We start from the raw sequence: 19,282 nt of genomic DNA, 5'->3' as shown, positions 1-19,282 counted from the left end.
TGTCCTATCTTCTTCACAATACCTTCTACATGTGTTATTCTGTTCTCCTCTCTCCACACTCAAAAGCTCCAAAAGGTTAAGGACAATGGCTGCCTTTTCAACACTTTATCCCCCAGTGCTTATCAAATAATGTTTGACATAGAGCAAATGCTCAGTGAGGAGAGCATGGAACTCTTAATCCCAGCGTCATGGGTTTGGATCACAAGTTGGGTGCAGTTATGCTTCCCTGATGGCTCAGATGGTAAAGAATCTGCCTGCAATACAGAGACCCAGGTTTGATCCCTGGGTCAGGAAGATCCCCTGAAGAAGGGACTAGCAACCCACTCTAGGATTCTTGCCTGGAGATTCTCATGGACAGAGGAGCCTGGACGGTTTGCAAAGAGTCAGACACAAATGAGCAATCACCACAAATATCCAATACATATTTACTGAACAAATGAATAAATATTATAGCAAAGATAAATACCAGATGATTAGTGACTGTTATCACTTGGCATTTATATGCTTCATACTCAAGAGATGATTCTGAATCATGATCTCTTCAGAGTACTTACACATCGCCTTCCCTTTATCCATTTGGGATCATGGAGGATGCTCTCCAGCAACTGACCCATTTCCAGAATCCAGTAGTGCCTTCCCTTGCACATTATTGTTCCAATTTTCACATTCCTAGGCAGTGTTATCAGCCAAATCTTCCAGAGAGATGTCCTAGTGCTGATTCTGCTATAAAATAGAGACCCACTTTAGATATAAATTGATCTTGGATTTTGTAACCAGTAAGAATGCCTGTTTGCATTAGTTACAGTTCTTATTAAGAAATAACACTGAGATGGTACCACAAAAGGAAAATGACTATGACTTTGTCTTTTCTCCTTTTGATTACTGCTTGGGTCTTGAATATATTTTCCTCTTATCCTTATCTTTTTGATAATTCCCTTGAAATATCTGATCCTCTCTTAAACTAATCTATGCTTTCCCAGAATTACACTAAATTTACGTCCACTCGGTCTTTATAGACTAATGCCATTAAACCTTGTTTGCTTTCCTTCCCATTCATTATGCCTTATTCATTAAAAATTCCTAATATTTATTAATCATGTACCAAATGCTACACATATATTTATACCATTCTACAACAAAAAAAGCATTGTATTTATTTTAATTTTTACAGAAGAGGAAACTAAGATTTAGAAAGGTTAAGTGACCTGTCCAAACCCCAAAGACACTAAGTATTTGAACTGGGATTTGAGCCCAAAAGTCTGTGCTATTGTCTTACTTGCTGAGATGCAATTTTCTTTTAATTATTTGCCCTCCTTTCCCTTGATTTTCTGTATATATTAGGTCTTCAATAAATACTGTTTAACGTTTCACTAGACCATTATTATTATTATTGGAAGACGAATGGAAGTATTCCTTATTTTGTTCTGTTTGTTCTTTCAACTGAAATTGAACTGAGCCTAAATAAAGATGAGATGGTAGTGCAGCAAACGCAATATGGATACCTAATGGTCAGAAGGAAAATCCTGTTTCAAGGTGTTTTCAAGAGGAGGAAAAGCTTTCTAGGGCTTCACCAGCTGATGATGTCAAACTGTTTTGGGAATCCTCTGGTATAATGTTATTAATAATCATTTAAACTATCCCCCGTCCCCCTTCAAAAGAGTGAGCCTATGTAAAACATTCCCGTTGTCTCTGTAAGACAAAGGATAGAGAGAAATCGGCAGTTTTCCCGGGCCATTGGTCTGTATTTTGATTCCTGTAACTCTCTACCCAAGTAATTACAGATAGGAGACTTATAGATTCATTTCCTCTGTGTCTATCTCTCTATCTCTCTCTCTCATGCTGTGTCTCTGGAGGGACTCCTAGGAGCCGGGTAGCCCGCCAGGCTGTAGCTCTGTGAAGCTGCTGTGTTTAAGGGGCTGTTTCACGGTCTCAAATGCAGAAACTCCATGTGCGGGTGAGGGCACATGCTCCCCCCGCCCCGTGCCCCCCGCCTTCTGTCCCCGCGGAACTGGATTCCCACTTCACCTCGCAGCCCTCCCGCCTCCACACTTCCCCGGGAGTCATTCCTCGGCAGTCCCAGGATAACCCCTGACCTAGGCTGGGGAGGAGGAAGACTGTCAAGACGTAAAATAGGTCAAGAGTGCCGCTGGGACCCGGGCCTTGAAGAGACCCTGTGCGGCGGCCGGCGCCCCCTCCTCTCAGCCGACGCGGGGTGGGGGTCTGCCTGGTGTGGTGTGCTTGCCCGCACCTCCGGAGGCCGCCGGGGGCTCGGCGGGCGCGGGAGCTGCGCCGCAAGAGGAGCCCGCAGCCCGCAAGGTCGTGACGTGAGAGTCAAGACGGTCTGGTCTAATGGTTAGGGCTTTCGAGTCCAGTTTTGGTTTCACCTCGGGCCACCTGGGTGACCTTGGGCAAGTTTCTTAGCTTGAGCCCACCAGCTTCTAAATCCATGATGTGGGGAGAGTGGGGTGCTACCTAATGCACCTGGGCGTGCAAGAATGAACTAAGTGAAGCACTCCTGGCACACAGTAGGCGCTCAGTTACTGGCTAAGCTGATTAGGTGGAGGAGTTACAAGTTCCCGCTTTGGGGTTCGGAACACAGGTTCGAGCTCCTACTTTTCTCGTTCTTCACAAAGGAGGTGTGGTGGGAGGGTAGCAGGAGTCCCTGCCCTCCCCTCCCAGCCCCTCAACTACCAATAAACCTCGGAGAACCCGGAGAGTCCGTCCCGGGGCGCCTTCAGACGGCCCCGCTGCCGGAGCCTAGTAGCGTCTCCCGGCGCCTGCGGGGCGTCTCTTTCTCTCCAGCGGAAGAAAGATTTCTTCAGTGTATCTCCCTCCCTCTCGAGCCCCCGAGCTCGCTCGCTGCTGCCTCTGTGTCCCGGCGGCCGCGGAGAGCCGGGTCAAGCCTCCGGCAGGAGGGAAGAGTCAGCCCCGGGGTGTGCTAGCCCCTCCTGGCCCCGAGCAGGGAAGCGAGGAAGAGGTGGCGTGAAGCCCGCGGGAGGTGCGCAGCCCCGGGCGACCCGCCCGGCCCCTGCCTCATTTTGCCTGCCTTCTGGGCACCGCTCGGGTATTTCAGGTCCCGAGGCGCCGCCGGGTGTCGGTCCTCACCACCCTCCTTCCCTGGCCGTGGCCAAGGGGCCTAAGGTGGAGGGTCCGGGGTGGGGGGCACCAGCGCCGCGCGGCGGGAGTGGGCGACGAGCGCAGGCCAGCGAGGTAAGGAGGGGCGCGCGGCGGGCGGGCCGGCTGCCACACGTGTGCGCGCCAGTGCGCGTGCTCTGAGGGGGCGTGGGCGGCCCGCCGGCGCTTCCTGCACCCGATCGCGGTCGGAGTCCCTTGTCCCCCTAGCATCCCTAAGTCCCCACGTCCCATTATCCCCCCTCCTCCAAATCCCACCCTCCCTGCTAATGATTTCCCAGTGCAGAAGCAGAGAGAAACCTGGAGAGACTGCGCTTTCTACTCCCCTCGCGCCCCCCTCCCGGCCCCCGCCCTTCCTGCTATAAATAATCTGGACTGGCGGGTCAGGCAAGTCACTCGGCCAGAAACCTGGACCCCGAGGTTTTCTTCTCTGGGAATAGGGGGCAAAGGGTGAGGAGGAGGAGGAGACAAATCGCTCGTGAGTAGTGAAGAAAAGCTTGCTCCTTGACCCCTAGAAAAGACCAGGCATCATTTTCTTCTTAAAAAACAAATAATACACACACACACACACACACACACATATATTTCCATGTCTTATTCTCCACGCTACGTACCCTCTCCACTCCCGGCCCCAAATCCAACCCATTGCTCAACACTCCTCCCATCGGTTTCTTCCCTCCCTCCACCTTCCACTCCCGCTCCCACCATTCCTGTTCCTTCCCTCACCTCCCCACCTCCGCCACACAACCCCCACTTCCAGCACCCAACTCGCCCCAGGCAGGGGATGCTCTGTGCCTTGGAAATAAAGTTCAGATTCCTTTCCCCGCCGCTTGCTGAGACCAGAAGTCGACTCCCAGGCACTCATTTTCCCCTAGCACTACACACCTGCTCTCCTTTAAATTCCTAATCTGGTTCTGCATATTTATGAGGAAACACACACACACACACACACACACACACACACACACCCAAATCCCACAACCCGCGAGGTGCGAAACCGCCTCCTGCCACTACCAAAACTTACCAGACACTCTAGTTGTTTTTGTCTTAACAAAAGGACAACAAAATTTTTTTACCGTGGGTCCTTCCGTAGGGTGACTTTTCTATATTATTCAAATACGTATATATTGTACATATATATTTATATATATATGTTTTCCCTTTAATTTTTTTTTCCCCTTTAACAAGAAAATCTTTTCGGTCCCAGGCAACCGCTGCTGCCCCTTTGATGTTTTGGTACACCGTGCGCATGCGCCTCACATTAGAATTACTGCACTGGGCAGACTAAGTTGGATCTCCTCTCTTCAGTGAAACCCTCAACCCATCCAAAACTAAAGGGATGTGGAGAGTCCGGAAAAAGGACTACTTTGGGATTTGGTCATTCCCCTTAATAATCGCCGCCGTCTGTGCGCAAAGGTAAGTGTGCCTAGCGTTTCTCTTTTTCCTTTTTCACTTTGAAGGGCTCTGTCTGCATACCTCTGTGAGCAAGGATCGGTAGTGAGGATCAGATAGCTACTGAAGCGCTGTGCCTGCTGTTTTATTGATGCCTGTTTATTGTCTTTTCTTTCTTTAGTGTCAATGACCCTAGTAATATGTCGCTGGTTAAAGAGACGGTGGATAGACTTCTGAAAGGTTATGATATTCGGCTGAGACCAGATTTTGGAGGTAATGGGGTTGCCTTGGTAATAAGAAACAGCCCAGCAGCTATTGCCTAAGCTGTCTTTTGAGCTTTGTGTGCTGTCTTTCCTCTCCCTTACTGTGGGTTGCATGTGGTGTATTGACTGAGTCTCTGTGTTACCATATTGAGAAAATGATCCAAATTTAAGCCTGTGTGTTACTCTCCAGCACTTAGGTGGTCTTTCAGAGATACCCTCTTAGCCTATACTGGAGACCGCTGTCTTCCAGCTTCACTGTTTAAATTTTTTGCTTCACCGCCTTTGTTTTGCTGAGATACAAACCTCCTAAGTTTAATTAATGTTGTGCCAGTGAACCTGGCTTCCTGAAGGCCACCAGAAACGTTTTTGAGGACAAGATATGCAGACAGTTGGTTGAGAAGTGGCATTAACCCCCTGTGCCCGCCTCCTTTGGAGGAGTTCAGGCCATGGTTTAAATTGGCTGCTTTCTGGATATTATCCAGTCCTGGAAGCCTCACTGCGGGGGACAGCTGGGATGGGGCTAGAGGGGACCTGTGGGGCTTGCAGGACAGGGAGGGTAGAGGGAGAAGGGCCAGAGATCTCTCTTGTTTCAGCCTTAGATACAATGATATGTCCATTTAATTTTACTCCAGACTCTAACAAATCTCAAAGAGTTAAAACCTGCACTGAAGGGGGTAGGGGGTGGGAAGAATAAGAAAGGGGTTTCAGTGCTTTATACAACATTTCCCTTGAGCTAGCCCAGCCGGATTCAGGTGCTTTTGTGGGTTGTGTGTATTCTTATGCTGAGACATCTGCATATGTAGAAGAGCTGGAATCCCTCACCCACTGGGGCACGTGCATGCCTGTTTAATAGAGCATTTCTCTCAGAGGACTACCTGCCACCCTTCTCTTAAATGAAAGGAGCAGAGATTTGAAGAATTTGAGGGTTAGAAGTGGGGAGGGATTTGGGGAGGACTGTCCCATGCCCATGCCCGGGGACTCTTGCTAAGAGTGCACGAAGTTCTGAGAAATCACGTGGCTGGTCCTTTTGGTTTTCAGGTCCCCCTGTGGCAGTGGGAATGAACATTGACATTGCCAGCATCGACATGGTTTCTGAAGTCAACATGGTGAGTGTTAAGGTTTATAGCTGTGTCTCCACAGACCTTCATTTGGGGACAGGAAGGAGAAAGGATCCGGCCAGTGGGGGTGGGGTATGCGTGAGAATGTGTATGAAGTGGGGTGAAGGCACTGTTTTTGAGATTTCAGAGTTGGCTGTTTCTGGTCCTTAAGGGTTTTTCCAATCTGATTTGAAATCCTGGGACCTGGCAAAGAGGGTGTAAAATGCATCACACACTCACCTGCAAAACATAAGCCACATGCAAGAGAACCCCGGCAGAAGTCATATTTCCTAAGGTTCAGTGAAAAAATCTGCTTTATCAAGTGATTTTTCTGAGTTTGGGGTATGCTTAGAGAAAGAGAGAAGAGGGGAGAAAGAGGGAGGGGTTTGATTGACATTTCACCGAGAATGTAACCTGGGAACTAAACTGTAGCAGAGAGACTTAGGAAATGACCCTCAGGTACTGATAGCCACTTGTTGCTTTGCAACATTATGTCTTTACAGCGGATGGCAAGCCCCATTCCCTGCCAATTGCTTACCTGGTCCTTTAACCCTTCTTGCTCACCAAAATAGAAAAAATAAAAATAAAAATTGACAAGCTTGTTTTCAAAACGCACACTCAGACCCATATATCATCTCTGGTCACTTCTGCAATGGTATTCAAATCATGTGTGATTTATGGACAGCACCACTCCTTGCTTCCTCCTTGGACTTGGCGCAAGTGCTAAGAGAAAAACCCTCCGTCTTCCCCTTTGGGGAGCTCTTGGGGGGAGGGGAGGGTTTGCTTCATGCAGGAGCGCCCCCTGCTGCCCATGTTGGGGCACTGCAGACAGGACAATGTCAAGTGTCCCAGATACCCCTGTTTTTACTTGGGCCATTTCTCCAGCGACTTTTTCATCTTTGGAAAAGTCTCTCTAGAATGGCCACGTTTGAATGTAAGATGCCAGTGTTACCTTCAGTCCTGATAGCATACAGCACATTTCAGAAGAATGTGTTGCAGTGTAGTTCTGCCTGAAAATGGGGTGTACTATTAAAGAAGAGGGTCTAGTGTGTGAGATTTTAAGCAGAACAGTTCTAAGCCAGCCATCAGGACTCGACAGTTAGGACACTTATTAATTCACTCAAGAGAGCCAAATACTAGGTAGTGGATATGTTCTCAACATAGTATAAATGTTCATCACTCCAGAATTCAAATTATAGAGGAAGCCCAAATAACCAGCCCAACCTTCTACAATGTCCAAAGTTCAGTGGAAATCCTGAGCTATCACAAGCTTATGAAACATCTGTCATTACTTCAGAGAATATTCAACTCTTTCAATGATGTTCGTGACAACATTTATCTTGTTATAGTCTGATTATTGGGAAAGTTTTGTATGGTAACAGGATATAAACCCAGACTGCAGACACTGTTGGATGATTCAGAACCATGGACTTCCCACACATTGTAAGAATCTCCTGTGTACGTATAGAATATATCTTGGGAAACTATTTAACTCCTCATATATACAAATACTCACTTTTGTGAGATTTTAGAGGTCTTTTATCAGTTTATATTTTGAATTGTACCATAAACTAGGAATGTCCTAATATGGATACCTGCCAAATCCTAGGTACTCGAATAGAAAGTGTGTGGCTGAAAAGAGATAATGGAAATCAAGTGTAGTTCTGTGTGTCTTGTCTTTTGAATTTTTATTTATGCTCTTTCCCCCACATTTTAATTTGTTACCTTCCTCTTCAGAACATTAGAAATGTGGGACTTTATGGAAAAATTAAGAAATATTTAAGAATCTAAAAAATTAAGAATCTAAAGAAACAATGATGTGGTTAGAAGTTGCTGCAGTAGAACTTGGATGTATAAGTTAGCTAAGAACTTAGACCTGTTATATCTCCAAATGGCTTAAGAGCAGTAGCATTTTTTAAGTTTTTTTTTTTTTTTTTTTCACCAGCATGTAGCATGTGGGAGAGGTATCAGAACTGGACATGATGCCAAGACCTCCTAGTCAAAATACAGACCCAGCTAAGGCACAGTGTCATCTCTTAAAGCTATTTACTGTTGCATCAAAGTCATGGGATGTTGAAAGTGCAAAAATAAATGTCAGGTTGTAAATAGGCCAGTACTGCAGCATTAATGATTAGAACCAAGTGTTAAAAATTCCATGCTAGATTCCTTTATTAGCCTACTGCTAATACACGTGGACTTGTCCAGACCCAGTTTTACTTGCTAAGAATTAACATTTCATGATTAACAGTCATAGTGACTTTAATCCTTCAAAGAAAAATTTTGTCACATAGGGTATTATTTTTTAAGTATGGTTATTTGATTTGAAGCAACAGATGGGAAATTTCATTCCTAATGTCTAAATAAAAGATGTTTATGGCATATTGCCCACTGTATACAAGTCTAAAAGGGTTAGTATCTTTTGATTGGATTCAGCTTTGAAAGAATGGTTGATTATTTAAGTGAAACCTCAAAATTGATTAACACACATGTTTCTGCCTCATTATCCTTTGTGGCCTGCAACCTCTGCTAATTGTAACTCTCTTTGATTATAGCAAATCTTCCTTTGAAGAATGGTAGGTACCAGATAATTTCCATTGTCATTGGATCATTTGTACTGAAAGGAAAAAAGGCCCTTGTCAATGTGGTGTTCCTGGTAAAAGACAATAATAGAAAGACTTGAATACTAGTTTTGCTTCTGCTGCTCAGTCAACCTGAGGGAATTGACAGCTCGAAGGAGCTTGATTTCTTCGCCTGTTGAAAAGGAATAATAGTCCCATTTTAAGTATTTCAGGTGACTACCAGAATTAATACAATGATCCAAGTGAAAGTATTGGTGTTCCATGAACATAGCTTATGTAGAAAGCTGAGGAGAGCCAGTATCCATCCCAGCTGCTGCCCTAAGTGTACTTGGGTTAATAATTTATATTACATGGTCTCAGTTTCCATATACTGGAAATAAGAGGGACGTGTCAAATTAACTTATAAGTCAAAGGCACATGTGTCTCTGCTTTGGTTTATGACAATAGCTCTGTAGGGAACAAAGGAATTTCAGGACTTGAAACCCAGCTTAAATGATAGAAAAATAAAGAATTCCTAAATGGAATGCAGCTGTGAGTTCTTGGGTGATCATGGTCTGTTACTCCTCCATGTGATTCAGGTGACTGTTGACCCAGTGGAAGAACTTTGGAAGAGAACATGATCTCAATTAAATGTTCCTGAGCAGAAAGCTTGGCTTTAGCTTGAAACATTTTTAGATGTCTTGGTTAAATTGGCAGGAATCTTTTTGTTAAGATTCTTTGATGAAAATGCGTTTTAAGATCCAAAATTGGCTCTGAAGGATTATGGACTGAAATAGCTTTCTCTTCATTTAAAGCAGATTCTTCTCCATCTTGAAACAACACATTTGCCAACCAAAGAGTGAAGCAATATTTCACTTTTGAGGAAAGAATTCTAGTAAACACATATACAAATTACCTTTTTATGGAATGGTGAATGGCAAAAAGTGCTGCCTTTTTTTAAACAGATGTTTTCTTGCATCACCAGCTGCACAGTTTAAAATTCAGTTCGACACAAATTCTTATTTAGCAGCTACTATGATCTAGCCATGTGTTAGGCCTTAAGGACAGAGTAGTGAACATGAATGACTTGTTCCCTGACCTCATAAAACTTAATATCTGGTGTTTACTAATGTTAATTCTTCTGCAGGCTCCTGTTGTACTTAGGTTTAACATAAGTATTTTCTCTAAAAATTTTTATGAGTAGCCAGTTGAGTACTTAGTGGTCTCTATTTCCCATGCATTTCTTTATCCCTTGTTGATTTCACTGTTCACTTGTTATTTGATATTTGAAATTGCCTAATACATTACATAGGACTTCCCTGGTGGCTCAGAGGGTAAAGCATCTGCCGGTCATGCGGAAGACCCAGGTTCGATCCCTGGGTTGGGAAGATCCCCTGGAGAAGGAAATGGCAACCCACTCCAGTATTCTTGTCTGGAGAATCCCATGGACAGAGGGGTCTGGTGGGCTACAGTCCATGGGGTTGCAAAGAGTCAGACACGACTGAGTGACTACACGCAATACGTTACATACATCTTCTGCCATCTTAATTTGTGTATATAAAATACAGGTAGCCAAGGTTATGGGCTTGCCTGGTGGCTCTGTGGTAAAGAATCTGCCTGCCAATGCAGGAGATGCAGGTTCCATCCCTGGATCAGGAAGATCCTCTGGAGGAGGACACGGCAACCCACTCCAGTATTCTTGCCTGGAGAACCCCATGGACAGAGGAGCCTGGCAGGCAGTCCATGGGGTCGCAAAAGAGTTGGACATGACTTAACGACTAAAACAACATGCTGAGGTTATGTTATCTCCATGTGGTTTTGCTCTTTATCCAATGATTGGTTGGTTGTTTGACTCAGTGAATGCCACAGATATTGGGTGAACTATTTGCTTTTAGAACAGTAAATCGTTATTATTCATTAGACACAGTATCATATCTGTGGAGAGAAAGAGCATAGAATTATAGTCCTCAGATTCAAGGCATGGTTTAAATTACTATTTTGATCAAGAAATGTGAAAAGAATTACAATGTAGGATCACTGAGTTCTTTGAACGCAGAAATACACATATTAGGAATACAGAATTCTGAGGTATCACATAGAAATTTCAAGGTGAAAATGGGGCTTAGAAGTCTGTGGAAAATGTTCCAAGCAGAATGAATGTCATATAGGAGAAAAATCTGGAAAAATAAATGGGATTAAGGATTTGCAAGTAGCTTTAAATGGCTTGATTTGGGAGTGGGGGTGAGGAGGTGATAAGAGTTGGTATTGAGATCATAAGTGGTGATCAAGTTATAAAGATCATTTTTGTAGCTTGCAGAGGAGTTTATAGTTTGTTCTAAAGGCCAAAGGGACCTGTGAAGGGATGTCACTGGGAGAATTGCTTGAACAAATTCTTAGTTAAGGAAGAAGCTTTTGAAGTGTGGAGGGTGGAGCAAGACCTAAGGCTGGGAGATGAGATGAAAATCCACTAAAAAAATCCAGAAAGAATTGGTGAATGGAGACAGGGACATAAAAGAGAAGATACAAAATTAGAGCATTTGTGAGGCAGAAGTGACAGGACTTGGAGAAAATCCTAAGATTCTGATGGGATCATTTATTGATATGGGGAGAGGGCAGCCAGGTTGCAGGTGGGATAGGGGATGAGGTGTGTGGGCAGATGAGTTCAATTTGAGAAATCCTGACTTTTCCCCACACATGGAATATCTAAATGGAGATTGGAAAATACAAGTCTAGAGCTTAGCAAGAAGTCATTACTATCTACATGAACTTGGACATTGTCAACATGTAAGTGGTGGTTATAACTGTATAAATAAATACAATTCAAAAGGGAAAGTGAGATAGCTACTAAGAATGGAGATCACTATATGGTAAGCACTATCGTTTAAGCAGTGGAATGCTGAAAAGGAGCCCATAAAGATTAATGAACAGCTAAGCAGCAGCCAGAGGGTTAGTCGGGGGACCTGCAGATAATGTCTTCAAAGCTGAGGCACAGGAGAGTTTAAAAAGGAAATGGTCATCTGTGTCACATGCCACCACGATCAATTGAAATAAGTTCTGAGACTCGTCTCCCTGACATAGTAATAGGAGCATGCTGGTAAATAGATCTAGAGGAGTTTGAGTATTTGAAGGCTATACCTTTGAAAAGTATGGATCTGAAGCTGAGTGAAGAGAGGGCAATTGCTAAAAAAAGTCATTTGTAGGAGGAGTAGCCCTAGAAGGAAGTAGGTTGCAGATATAAAACGGGAGGTGAGGTTGGTGGTGGAATGAGAAGTAAGGTTAAGGAGGTGTGAACACTCAACTGACCAGGCTTCATTCTGAATAAATCATGTCTTGAAGCTCTCCTGCCCAGTTTTAGCAAACTGTTGTTTTTTTGCCTTCTCTTGCTTAACCTTCTCTTCCCCCTCTCCTCTTCCTCCTGTGCAGTACCCAACATTTTCTACCATCACAACACTAATATAAGAAAACAATCACAGTTATTACTCATTTGAACCCTTAACTTGTGCAGGTATCCTCCTGGTGTATGTTACCTCATCCAATCCTATAAAAACAGTGATATGGCAACTGTCCACCTTTTTGTAAAAGAGGATTTGAGGCCCAGAGAGGTTAAGTGACTTATTCAAGGTCATCCAGCTAGCATATAATTGACTTTACCATCACTCAATCTTAGCCCTCTGATTGTACTGCAGTTTTAGGTGTGGCAGTTCAGTTCTGTTCAGTCGCTCAGTCGTGTCCGACTCTTTGCAGCACGCCAGGCCCCGTGTCCATCACCAACTCCCGGAGTTCACTCAGACTCATGTCCATCGAGTCGGTGATGCCAACTAGCCATCATTAAAAAAATATATATATATTTTTTTTTCATTTCTCATGGACTCTGTTTTTTTGTAGTTGTTTGTTTTTATTCCTTTTTTTTTTTTTTTTCTTGGAAGCAGTGGTTGAGTCAGATAAACTAAGCCTATACAGGATGTTACTGTTACTCTTCAATTTCTCTACCTTGAAAGAAGTCTTAATTTCATTAAAATGATTTTTTCAAATAGGTACTTTATTCAGCGTGTATTAAATATGAGCATTGGTTTCTGTCCTTGAGAAATTTATGCTTTATATTATGTCTATTGAACACAAGTATGTCATAATTTCTTTCCTTAAGAATGTGTACTGTTAACTTGTCCAATAATTGTCGTGTTGCTCAAGTAGAATATGTCATATAACCATTAAGGCCAAAATTTGTCACAAAATGTTGACTGATAAAGTTCAAGAACTGTAAACCATGTCAGTGGTTTTAAGCTTTGGATGGACACTATATAAAAATACCCTTCCCCTTTTTTTTCTTTTATTGTCAAGACCTCATTTTCAATTGAGTTTTTCCTTTGAGATCACATTTTTGTGATTTCTGATAAATTATGTCTACAAATAGTTCTCTTAAGAGTGGCTATTTTTCTTTTCTTCCTGAATCTTTACTCCATCTGTCCCACACAATACAGATGAGGTTCATTATAGAGATTACATTTCAAGAAAACTTATTCATCTATTTGTAATTAATTTCACAGGAAATAGGCAGTTTATAAATGATCTTCTTGCAGTTAACTCTTAGGGCAGGTCCTTTGCTGTCACTCTGTAGGACCCTAAACAGTGTTCTTGCTTGACTGTGACATGAAATAAAAATCTGACTATGAGCTTACTCTGCAAGAGAAGGAAGATGGAAATATCTCAAGTTGCATATTTTAGAAATATCTCAAAGTGTGCTTTAGCATGATTCCTCCCACCTCATGGTGAAATAGTCTTGGGAATTTCTGATTCAAACCAGGGCTCTGTGACAACCTAGAGGGGTGGGATATGTGAGAGGTGGGAGGGAGGCTCAAGAGGGAGAGGACTCTATGTATGCCTGTGGCTGATTCATATTGCTGTATGGTGGAAACCAACACAGCATTGCAATCATCCTTCAATTAAAAGTAAATAAATTTTAAAAATGTAAATCAGAGAAAGTATTTTACTTAACGTTGTGGGAGGAATACTGATGAATTTCAGGGTGGGGAGTTGGTTTGTTTTGTCCTAATTCATTCTGTAGCATTTATTTGTGATTGGTGCTCTTGGCATTTGGGGCCAGCTAATTCTGGCCAGCACACGCTCTGTTTGGGGCCATTGAGTAGTGGCTTTTGTACTAAATCGCCATTTTCATTTATGTTCAGTGGTACATTGGGACACAGTTAGTTTTAAAAGATCACCAACATGAAATGCAAAAATTATCCACATCCCTATCACTTCATTAAAGCTGTTTTAATTTGCCTATAACACCTTCTAATTCTTGTCTGTTTGCTTATTCATACGTTATACATTGCACTTATTTTGTAGTGAGAATTTTATAGTCTGCATTTTCACTTAACAGATCACATGTATTTTTATAGTTTTATTTTTTCTCCAAAAAAAGATACACACTTCAACCAGTAACAGTGTAGACTGATATATATTCTTGTATTCTTTTTTGGTAATCTTACAAACATGTATAAGCATATAAGTATATTGACATTTTCTTTCTTACTCATTGTGTATTATTTCAAAAAATAATTAAAAATACATTTTGTAGATTATTAGTCATAATTCTACCTATAGGTTATTTGAAAATAAGCATATAATTTCCTTTTTTGTGTGCTATTAACAATTACATGAAAATCACATATGAAATAGAGAAGTGGGTTAATGTATAAATGGAAATGTTAAAATTTTCTACATCACTTTGACTCTCATCTACAGATTACTGTGTTTCTAGCCTGATATTACTCAGTTGTTTTCCCAAATCAATTTACATTGTTGGATGACATTAAAAAATACTTTAAATAGTTAAAAGAAGAATGAGAAAGTAGATGGTAATGAGTTTTTAAGATACAACCCCCAAATTTACATGTTGCTTCCAGTCATACATTTTATTTGCAAAATATGTATTTTATGAAACAAAGAGGAAAATGGGTTTATGTTATTCTGTCCCTATTTATTTGGAAGAATATGCTGCTGCTGCTGCTGCTGCTGCTGCTGCTGCTAAGTCGCTTCAGTCGTGTCCGACTCCGTGCGACCCCATGGACTGCAGCCTACCAGGCTCCTCCATCCATGGGATTTTCCGGGCAACAGTACTGGAGTGGGGTGCCATTGCCTTCTCCCTTGGAAGAATATAGGCATGTCTCTAACCCATTGGCTCTTACTAGTGCTCATTTTGTAAACATTTTATTGACATTTTTACTGCCAAGTCTCATGTTCCTTGCTCTATAATTTGGCACCTACTGTCCACTTACCTGCCAAGAGGTCTTAACTTAGAAGTAATTATTTGGGCAATTAAAGATGAAATAACTTTTCTCCTAACACAATAGCCAGAACTAAAGTAATGAAAATTTTAAGGTGAATCTATGTGTATCTTAGAAAAGTGATACATGAATAAGCCATGGAGAAATATTAGAGCTATTGAGCTATGCAAATGTAGGGGCATTATCTGCATCTTCAGTGCCTAGCATAGTGTCTGACAGTAGATGCTCAACAAATATGGGGTTGTTGGAGGGGGTAGTTGAAAGACTGTAGTATATCAGCTACCAGGAAATACTTATCTAGTGCTACTCAACCAGCTCCTTGCCAGTTCAACCATTTTGTGTAAGGATATGAAATCATTCTTACATTGGACCTAAGGCTCACTCTAGAGACAAGAGTGATCTTAATTGCCTGAAGAAGGAGGTGAGGGTTGATGTAGACAAGAGTGTTTCAGATGGAGGGAGAGAAGAGTGATGTATCCCTGTGGTACAGGAATTGAAGGTTGAGATCCAGGTTTTTACAGTGATTCTCAGGCTTTTTTGTGCAACAGAATCACCTGAGTCTTGCATTAATATTTGTATTTTCAGGGCACATGCCCAAAGTCTATTCAGTAGATCTGGGATGGAGTTCAGGAGTTCACATGCTTAACAGCTCTCTGTATGATTGACACAAGTACTGTCTGAGGGCTGATGTTTGAGGAACACTAGTTTTATAGTCAGAGAAGGCAATGGCTCCCCACTCCAGTACTCTTGCCTGGAGAATCCCATGGATGGAGGAGCCTGGTGAGCCGCAGTCCATGGGTCACTAAGAGTCGGACATGACTGAGTGACTTCACTTTCACTTTTCACTTTCGTGCATTGGAGAAGGAAATGGCAACCCACTCCAGTGTTCTTGCCTGGAGAATCCCAGGGACGGGGGAGCCTGGTGGGCTGCCGTCTATGGGGTCGCACAGAGTCGGACATGACTGAAGTGACTTAGCAGCAGCAGCAGTTTTATAGTGAAGGTGGAAACTCATGCAATCTCAATGAAGGAATTTGAAAACAGAACTAGTGTCTAGTTATAACATGGGTTTTTGTGATGGTAAAGATCCAAGTGGTCAGAGTAGGTGAGATTTGTAGAAGACTTGATGAAAGAGGGATATCTGGGCTGAACAAGAAGGATTAGTGTAATCTAAATGGATGGAAAATAGGGAGAACAGTCTTGTGGGAGGAGATAGTGTAGGGAGGAGAGAGTGTGAAGAAAGCTATTACATGTTAGCAATAATAATATTGAAAAAATAAACAGTGCATATAACTATCCCACTTAATGTTCACTATTGTCTCATGAACCAGATAATAGTATCATCATCTTCTTCTATAAGTGTAGAGACAAGGACTAGAGGGATTGTATAATTTCTAAGATCACACAGCGAATATAAGTGTATAGAAATGGTAGGGTACACATGTAAGGTATGACTACGTACGGTGAAGCTTAATTGCATCAGACCGTGCCAGCTCTGCAGAGGAGACACTGAAATTTCTTGAATAGCTGCTATGAATGATGAGTCTTAAGCACCTTCACAAGGAATGAAAGCAGGGGTCACTTATTAAGGATGAGAATGAGAGCATTAAAAAACATTTTCCAGATCTGATTTTCATTTTTATAAAATGCCCTTTGGAACCTTCTTACTAATTTTTTGACACAAATGATGATAATAATCATCAGTTCTATATTTAAATATAGTTCTATATTTTAAAAGGTCAAACACAATTTGTGAAATGAGGGGAGGGATTAGCACCTAGCTATAAGTTCTTAATAGTTATGTCAGTTTAAAGAGGTTTAGAAAATATCAGAAAGATTGATATTTTAATATACATTCTAGGATAGTATTCTTTGACTATTCTTTCTTGTTTAAAAAGTTAGCTATTTGATTGGTACTAGTTAGTATTAGTAGTATTACACATTTACATGTAGGCAAAATGTCATTGAAGTAGCTTCCTATAAATTATTTATGGCTTGAACTATGTGCTTAAACTTAAGGTCTCAGTGATTAACCATCTTGAGTTTGGTTCTCTACAGATCAGTAATTTAGTGCCTAATTGATAAGAGGCTTTTTAGTTCCTCTTCACTTTCTGCCACAACGGTGGTGTCATCTGCATATATGAGGTTATTGATATTTCTCCCAGCAATCTTGATTCCAGCTTGTGCTTCTTCCAGCCAGCGTTTCTCATGATGTACTCTGTATAGAAGTTAAATACGCAGGGTGACAATATACAGCCTTGACATACTCCTTTTCCTATTTGGAACCAGTCTGTTGTTCCATGTCCAGTTCTAACTATTACTTCCTGACCTGCATAAAAGTTTCTCAAGAGGCAGGTCAGGTGGTCTGGTATTCCCGTCTCTTTCAGAATTTTCCACAGTTTTATTGTGATCCACACAGTTAAAGTCTTTGGCATAGTCAATAAAGTAGAAATAGATGTTTTTCTGGAACTCTCTTGCTTTTTCCATGATCCAGAGGATGTTGGCAATTTGATCTCTGGTTCCTCTGCCTTTTCTAAAACCAGCTTGAACATCTGGAAGTTCATGGTTCACATATTGCTGAAGCCTAGCTTGGAGAATTTTGAGCATTACTTTACTAGAGTGTGAGATGAGTGCAATTGTGCAGTAGTTTGAGCATTCTTTGCATTGCCTTTCTTTGGGATTGGAATGAAAACTGATCTGTTCCAGTCCTGTGGGCACTGCTGAGTTTTCCAAATTTGCTGGCATATTGAATGCAGCACTTTCACAGCATCATCTTTCAGGATTTGAAATAGCTCCACTGGAATTCCGCCACCTCCACTCCACTAGCTTTGTTCGTAGTGATGCTTTCTAAGGCCCATTTGACTTCACATTCCAGGATGTCTGGCTCTAGGTGAGCGATCACACCATCGTGATTATCTTGGTCATGAAAGTGAAAGAGGAGAGTGAAAACAGTTGGGTTAAAGCTCAGAAAACTAAGATCATGGCATCTGGTCCCATCACTTCATGGCAAATAGATGGGGAAACAGTGTCAGACTTTATTTTGGGGGGCTCCAAAATCACTGCAGATGGTGACTGCAGCCATGAAATTAAAAGACTCTTACTCCTTGGAAGGAAAGTTATGACCAACCTAGATAGCATATTCAAAAGCAGAGACATTACGTTGCCAACAAAGGTCTGTCTAGTCAAGGCTATGATTTTTCCAATAGTCATGTATGGATGTGAGAGTTGGACTGTGAAGAAAGCTGAGTGCCGAAGAGTTGATGCTTTTGAACTGTGGTGTTGGAGAAGACTCTTGAGAGTCCCTTGGATTGCAAGGAGATCCAACCAGGCCATCCTAAAGGAGATCAGTCCTGGGTGTTCATTGGAAGGACTGATGCTAAAGCTGAAACTCCAGTACTTTGGCCACCTCATGTGAAGAGTTGACTCATTGGAAAAGACTCTGATGCTGGGAGGGATTAGGGGCAGGAGGAGAAGGGGACGACAGAGGATGAGATGGCTGGATGGCATCACTGACTCAGTGGACATGAGTTTGGGTGAACTCCGGGAGTTGGTGATGGACAGGGAGGCCTGGTGTGCTGCAATTCATGGGATCGCAAAGAGTCAGACATGACTGAGCAACTGAACTGAATTGAATTGGACTTATCTAAGAGCATCAAATTAGTAAATTTTTTAATAGTTTATCTACTGACTTTTACATGTCTTTCTTTTAACTAATCTCTAAAAGTTGCTTTTTATTCTGCTGTGTGTTTTTTTTTAATTAATTTAGACAGAGCTGATAGTGGCATCATGAGAACTGAACCTCAGACTTGACTTTCTCAATAAGTGAATGTCTGTTTATCTATATACCAATATGTAATGCCTATTATAAAACACCTGAAAATATAGAGCTAAAGAGTATTTGATAAGAATGTGTGCAGTTACAGTATTTTTTATCTCATAGTCACCATGATATTTAGAGTTTTTTTAATTTCCCACGAAAATAAATGTAGTGAATAATAATGGAAAATTAAAGATTGTTCGATTCAACTTATTCTGTTAGTGGGAAATATTTGGTAGTAGGGCTTGTAATATAGATAATTCTAAGGTGACTGCTATTTCCTGTGGCTATAGCCTATTTATTTCTCCCTTGAAACCTTTGAAGAATTAACATAGGAAAAATAAGGTTTCAGAGTGTGTTGTTCATCCATTCCAGGAGGCACCATTTGTTTTAAACTAACTACTGAATTTTCCTGCTTCCTAGGACTATAAGTTAACTGGATTGACAAAAAAATATACGTTCAGACAACTGGGTTTTAAACAAATATACGAAGATCATCTTTAAAAATTGTTCATTCTTGTGGTGTTAACTATTCATCAACTGTAAATCTTTCGAGAAATATTTTTAAATATTAATCTTAAATTATTTGTAGGATATTTAAAAGGCTATCATAAATGTTAAAGAATTGTGACTGTAAACCAAGTTATTAGGCTGTAGAATCAAATCGTCATTCTGTGTTTTCACTGAATTGAAGCCACAGTGCTTCAAAAAAGGAAGTTTAAGTAACTTTTCTTTTTG

The 19,282-nt window shown here is 41.7% G+C and overlaps 1 protein-coding gene across 1 annotated transcript in view; it reads left to right on the top strand.

Moving 5' to 3' along the window:
- The first annotated feature begins 3,094 nt into the window (after nucleotides 1-3,094).
- Nucleotides 3,095-19,282, top strand: part of GABRB2 (gamma-aminobutyric acid type A receptor subunit beta2) — a 289,414-nt gene continuing 273,226 nt past the window's right edge. Inside the window, exons 1-4 of the mRNA XM_070373042.1 lie at nucleotides 3,095-3,210; nucleotides 4,340-4,548; nucleotides 4,706-4,797; nucleotides 5,826-5,893. Coding sequence (XP_070229143.1) covers nucleotides 4,472-4,548; nucleotides 4,706-4,797; nucleotides 5,826-5,893 — 237 coding nt within the window. The 5' untranslated portion in view covers nucleotides 3,095-3,210; nucleotides 4,340-4,471. The remainder of the gene's footprint in view (nucleotides 3,211-4,339; nucleotides 4,549-4,705; nucleotides 4,798-5,825; nucleotides 5,894-19,282) is intronic.

The sequence above is a fragment of the Bos mutus genome, chromosome 7 (assembly GCF_027580195.1).
Source record: "Bos mutus isolate GX-2022 chromosome 7, NWIPB_WYAK_1.1, whole genome shotgun sequence".
NCBI classification, from domain to species: Eukaryota; Metazoa; Chordata; class Mammalia; order Artiodactyla; family Bovidae; genus Bos; species Bos mutus.
The sequence above is the reverse complement of the archived record's forward strand: the minus strand, read 5'-3'. Positions and strand labels throughout refer to the sequence as shown.